This window comes from Sinocyclocheilus anshuiensis, unplaced genomic scaffold (genome assembly GCF_001515605.1).
Source record: "Sinocyclocheilus anshuiensis isolate Anshui unplaced genomic scaffold, SAMN03320099.WGS_v1.1 scaffold967, whole genome shotgun sequence".
NCBI classification, from domain to species: Eukaryota; Metazoa; Chordata; class Actinopteri; order Cypriniformes; family Cyprinidae; genus Sinocyclocheilus; species Sinocyclocheilus anshuiensis.
In genome coordinates, this window is record NW_015542427.1 from 209,891 (window position 1) to 216,349 (window position 6,459).

At 38.3% G+C, this 6,459-nt stretch overlaps 1 protein-coding gene across 2 annotated transcripts in view; it reads right to left on the reverse strand.

The window, feature by feature from the left end:
- LOC107693550 (sodium/potassium-transporting ATPase subunit beta-1-interacting protein 3-like) overlaps positions 1 to 6,459 on the reverse strand; it is a 73,529-nt gene that overhangs the window by 15,648 nt on the left and 51,422 nt on the right. For both annotated transcript variants that reach the window (XM_016492975.1, XM_016492976.1), the window contains exon 5: positions 145 to 205. In XM_016492975.1, coding sequence (XP_016348461.1) covers positions 145 to 205 — 61 coding nt within the window. The remainder of the gene's footprint in view (positions 1 to 144; positions 206 to 6,459) is intronic.

The following is a 6,459-nucleotide window of genomic DNA, read 5'->3' on the forward strand; positions in this document are numbered from 1 at the left end:
ACACACACACACACACACACACACACACACACACACACACACACACACTTTTTGACCTGAGCAGACAGATGTCAGCCATCCACACCAACTACTGCCAACCAGACAGATGGGCGGGCACGATAGGATATAAGAGAAGATACTCACAGCTGTCCTCCTCCTCTGTGATGACACTGATGACGTAGCAGGCGTAGATGAAACCCAGCAGCTGAGGAGACAAACACAAACACATCAGTGTATCGACAGAGACAGACAGCACAACGAGCACAAAAGACAGACAGAGAGACATCAGACCGTTTCAGATCTTCTGAACCATTTTTTCTCCTTTACTTTCGACTTGAACAACTTATGACAATACATCATTATTCTGTAGCTAGATTTTTATATTTCTGTGTTTGCCTGTGTAAAAATATCCTCTGTGATTCTAGGGTGTTGTGGGTGGTTGCCAGGGTGTTGCCATGCAGTTGCTATGGTGTTCAGAGTGCTTATCACATTGGTATTTCATTTACTTCATGTTTTGGGTGGTTGCTTGGCCATTATTGGGTTGCTAGGGTGTTTCTATGCAGTTGGTAGGCATTCAGAGTCGTCTTATTGGTTACTAGGGTATTTTGAGAAATTGCTAAGGCGTTGCTCTGTCGTTGCTAAGAGTCAATTTCAGCATTCTTTAATTTGGTTGCTAAGGTATTCTGAGTGATTGCTAAAGCATTGCTATGTGGTTGCTAGGTGTCATGAATGTTTTTAACATGCTTTAATATGGTTGCTAGGGTGTTCTGAGTAATTGCTATGGCATTGTTATGCAGTTGCTAGGTGTTCTGGGTGTTTTTCGTGTGCTGCATTATGGAGTTGCTAGGTGTTCTGAGTGATTGCTAGAGTGTTGATATAGAGTTGCTAGGTGTTCTGAGTGATTTCAAGAGTGTTGCTCTAGAGTTGCTAGGTGTTCTGAGTGATTTCAAGAGTGTTGCTGATTTCTAGAGTGTTGCTATAGAGTTGCTAGGTGTTCTGAGTGATTGCTAGGGCGTTCCTATAGAATTGCTAGGTCTTCTGAGTGATTTCTAGAGTGTTGCTATAGAGTTGCTAAGTGTTCTGAGTGATTGCTAGGGCGTTCCTATAGAATTGCTAGGTGTTCTGAGTGATTTCTAGAGTGTTGCTCTAGAGTTGCTGGGTGTTCTGAGTCATTGCTGGGGCGTTCCTATAGAGTTGCTAGGTGTTCTGAGTGATTTCTAGAGTGTTGCTATAGAGTTGCTAGGTGTTCTGAGTGATTGCTAGGGCGTTCCTATGGTTGCTAGGTGCTCTGAGTGATTTCTAGAGTGTTGTTCTAGAGTTGCTGGGTGTTCTGAGTGATTGCTAGGGTGTTCCTATAGAGTTGCTAGGTGTTCTGAGTGATTTCTAGAGTGTTGGTATAGAGTTGCTGGGTGTTCTGAGTGATTGCTACAGTGTTGCTATAGAGTTGCTAGGTGTTCTGAGTGATTTCTAGAGTGTTGCTCTAGAGTTGCTGGGTGTTCTGAGTGATTGCTACAGTGTTGCTATAGAGTTGCTAGGTGTTCTGAGTGATTTCTAGAGTGTTGCTCTAGAGTTGCTGGGTGTTCTGAGTGATTGCTATCTAGAGTGTTGCTATAGAGTTGCTAAGTGTTCTGAGTGATTGCTAGGGCGTTCCTATAGAATTGCTAGGTGTTCTGAGTGATTTCTAGAGTGTTGCTATAGAGTTGCTGGGTTTTCTGAGTGATTGCTACAGTGTTGCTATAGAGTTGCTAGGTGTTCTGAGTCATTTCTAGAGTGTTGCTCTAGAGTTGCTGGGTGTTTTGAGTGATTGCTAGAGTGTTGCTATAGAGTTGCTAGGTGTTCTGAATGATTTCTAGAGTGTTGCCATAGAGTTTCTAGGTGTTCTGAGTGATTTCTAGAGTGCTGCTCTAGAGTTGCTAGGTGTTCTGAGTGATTTCTAGAGTGTTGCTCTAGAGTTGCTGGGTGTTCTGAGTGATTGCTACAGTGTTACTATAGGGTTGCTAGGTGCTCTGAGTGATTTCTAGAGTGTTGTTCTAGAGTTGCTGGGTGTTCTGAGTGATTGCTAGGGTGTTCCTATAGAGTTGCTAGGTGTTCTGAGTGATTTCAAGAGTGTTGCTCTAGAGTTGCTAGGTGTTCTGAGTGATTTCAAGAGTGTTGCTCTAGAGTTGCTAGGTGTTCTGAGTGATTTCAAGAGTGTTGCTCTAGAGTTGCTAGGTGTTCTGAGTGATTTCAAGAGTGTTGCTCTAGAGTTGCTAGGTGTTCTGAGTGATTTCAAGAGTGTTGCTCTAGAGTTGCTAGGTGTTCTGAGTGATTTCAAGAGTGTTGCTCTAGAGTTGCTAGGTGTTCTGAGTGATTTCAAGAGTGTTGCTCTAGAGTTGCTGGGTGTTCTGAGTGATTGCTACAGTGTTGCTATAGAGTTGCTAGGTGTTCTGAGTGATTTCTAGAGTGTTGCTCTAGAGTTGCTAGGTGTTCTGAGTGATTGCTAGGGTTTTAATATAGAGTTGCTATCTGTTCTGACTGATTTCTAAAGTGTTGCTCTAGAGTTGCTGGGTGTTCTGAGTGATTTCTAGAGTATTGCTCTAGAGTTGCTGGGTGTTCTGAGTGATTTCTAGAGTGTTGCTCTAGAGTTGCTGGGTGTTCTGAGGGATTGCTAGGGTGTTGCTCTGGAGCTGTTAGGTATTGAGAGTGATTGTTAGGGTGTTGCTATGGAGTTGCTAGGTATTCTGAGTGTTTTTTTAACATGTTGTTATAAGGTTGCTATGACACTCCTAGGTGGATGTAGGGTTTAGTGAGTGGTGAGTGGTCACTAGGGTGTTGTTATGCAGTTGTTAGGTGTTCTGGATGTCGTTTAGTGCACTGCTTTATGGTTTCTAGGGTATTTCGAGTAATTACTAGGGTGTTGCTTACTGGCCCGTTTCCAAAGAGCCAAACCCTATGAAGGACAGATAATGTTTCCACATGTTTACATGAGGTAAGAATCACAGGTTTGATCACTTGTAATAACACCTCTCCTCAAATTGCTTGTGATGTTCTTTATTTGTCATTTTTCAATAAAAGCATCCACTAAATGAATAAATGTAAATGCAAATGTAAATAATTTGAGGTATCATTCATGTGTGGGATTAGCTACTCGCCAAAGTTTAATACTCAGCATTAGGGGTTTGTTGAAATCCCTAACCATAAGTGTGTGCAGCAGGAATGGCAGGCACATCTAATATACCATTCATTATGAGAAACACATGGCCGATAATACATTACTCAAAGAGACATTAGAGAGAGTTTTACAAAGTCCTGTGCCAAGTGAACAGGGGACAGATATATGTGTGCGTGTGTGTGTGTGTGTGTGTGTGTGTGTAGATGACGGGCATATTGATGGGTATGGCAGTGCCACAGAGACAGATGGCACAGCACTGCATGAAAACACACACAGGGCAAACTCAAGTCCCAGAGAGTGGCACTATTCCAAACCAATTAATCTGTCATTGGGCAAACTTCCCGCCGTACACCTACCCTGAAGAAAAAAAAATGAATGCAGTGTGTTTGCATATGAACGAGAGAGAGAGAGAGAGAGAGAGAGAGAGAGAGAGAGAAACAGATACTGACAAAAACTTAAATGCCTAAATGAGAGTCTATGAGGCCCGTGAGAGGCTGTGATAGTGTGGGTATGGGCTGAATGGCTGAATGCCACAGCGCAGGTGAGACACATATCTGCTGTGCAGGGCAAAGTGGTTCAGACCTCCAATCAGCTTCTATTACACTGAAGGAGTTGTGAAATACCAACTGCATCAGAGGAAATGTCAACAACCAGACTGCCGACTGCAGGGGAGAGCTGGCTTGATTACTATGTTGTATTAACCTTGAATCTGTTGCTCCAGTTTGCTGTGTGTGTGCTGAAGTTTGTGGAGGTCATTTTAAGCCATTCAACTTTGACCTCAATAGACTTATAAAACCACGTTATCTTTGGCATCACAACGTTTACAGTAGATAAATGTTAATTTAATATTTTATGTTTTAAAAGAATTATTCTTACCAAATGCTGTATTTATTTGATCAAAAAAGTCAAAAAGAAATTTTACTATAATTTAAAATAAGTGTTTTAAATTTGAATATTTTTCTAAATAATTTATTCCTGTGATGCAAAGCTGAATTTTCAGCATCATTACTCCAGTCTTCAGTGTCACATGATCATTCAGAAATCATTCTAATATGCTGATTTAGTGCTCAAGAAACATTTCTTATTATCATCAACATTGTAAACAGTTTTGCTGCTTAATATTTTTGTGGAAGCAATGATATATTTTTTCAGGATTCGATAACACTTTATCTTAAGGTGTCATTGTTACACATGTTACATGTACTTACTATTATAATAACCATTAATTATGCATAATTAATGGTTATTATAATAGTAAGTACATGTAGTTAATTAATATTACTCCGTACTTATAAGTATAATTACACTGTAACAGTGTAACCCAGGATTCTTTAAAGAATATAAAGTTTAAAAGAACAGCATTTATTTGAAATAGAAATGCTTTGTAACATTCTGTTTTTACTGTAACTTTTGATCAATTTAATGCATCGTTCCTCAATAAAAGTATTAATGTATTTTTAAAAATGACTCCCAAAATCTTAAAGGTACTGTATTTTTATTAATTTTATAAATATGTATGTATTGATTTGTGTCAGGGCCCTGATAGTTTTCTATAGTGATAATAACTGGCTTACTTTATATTATCACTTGTTCCTTACAAGAACAGTGCAGACTGAATCAAACAGCAGAACAGGCTATTTATTATTCAGCTATAAATATTAAATATTTTGTTGAAGAGCTCTTTTACTCTGAGATCATGAGACAAATGTAACCCAAATTTAATAAATTCAAAACTAATTCTTGCTCAGGGCATCTCAGGTGAAGTGAAGAAGACTGAGACTTGACTACTCTTAGCTCAGATCTACTGCATGACTTGATATCTCCTTAATTATGGTCATTAAAAAAACATAAGCTATTTAAAAGTCAAGCTCTTAAAGTCAGGCCCCTCTGTTTCACTGTTTCAGGCCTCCACGATCATCTTCTTCTGCTGATTTTCATAGTTTCTTTCTACTATCTGGTGAAGTGTTGCAAAGTGATGCAGATTTAACCTTTTCTCTCTCCTCTGAAATATAAAGCATCAGAGCTGGCAGAATGTGTTAACGGTATTTCGGCTGTGCTTCATGGACTGATCATTCAGGTCAAAGGGTAAAGCTGCCGTGGAGAGATGAGGCCTTCAAATCCCTCAGGGTGTTTCTCATGCCAGCTAATTCAGATTTCAATCTCTCAGTCTAGTTTTAGAATGCCTTTAATATGAATGGAATTATCTCCAAATTGTTTTTGTAATCACTGTGGAATCTGCCTGAAGAACTAATCCTTAAAACTCATTAATAAATGTAATACAAATGAAAATAAACTTGGTAAAATGTCTATGGCTGCACATTTTTCATCCTAGGAATTCAGCCAACATCAAAGGCAAAAAAAAAATGCTCTTTAAAATAGTGCCAAACCTCAAAAAGTGACATAATTTTGCATTTAAAGACTGTTTACACAAAACCGCTTCACTACTTTTATATATAATTTTATAGGCTACTATAATTTTATAATATTTTTTAATAAATAATAGTCAATCATTATGTCAAACTACCTGAAATTCTTATTTTCAAGAATCTTAGACTTTCACTCTTAGTTTTTTTCTCAGGAGGATGGTTATATCATCTTGAATCCTTTCAAAGAATAACCACAATTTAATTCTGAAACTGACTATTAATTGGCTCTAATTGAAAAGTAGTTCCTTGTAATGAATCTCCGCAAATGTAGCTATATATACTGCACTGGAAGTGAATTATTTACAGGTTTATTAACAATTATATAATTCTTAAAGACCCAGAGAGTGAGAGATGTTCTGTATGACTGACAGATCAAACGCCGGCTCTATGCACACGACCTGATTCTGTCATCTCAACACTTATATAGCACTTCTGTCTGATCTGGGCTTTGGTACTACACACCTAAATAATGCTCGAGTTTGAGATCCCCTGGAAGAAATCACATCAGAGGTCTGAATTTCAGTTTCACAGATAACAGAGAAAGAAGATATGCAAGAACTTCTATGCCATATAAAGGCAAAAGTGAATCCTAACACACAACTATCATAAAGAACTGCATCAAAGTGTGCTAATAACAGCACGTCTTTCCTCAATAAGCTTAATGACTTGGCATATTATTTATGTCTGCAGAACAAACAAAAGTTTAATATTTAGTATGAGAAATATATTTCCTTAGAAAACATCACTAATTATAAATAGACATTAGAATGCCTTGATGTACCTTGTGAAAAAAAGTGCACTTAATTGTATTGAATGTGCACTTGTAGTCTACTTCATCCTAATATCATATCTTAAAAGTACATTAATGGTCAAAATTTTAAG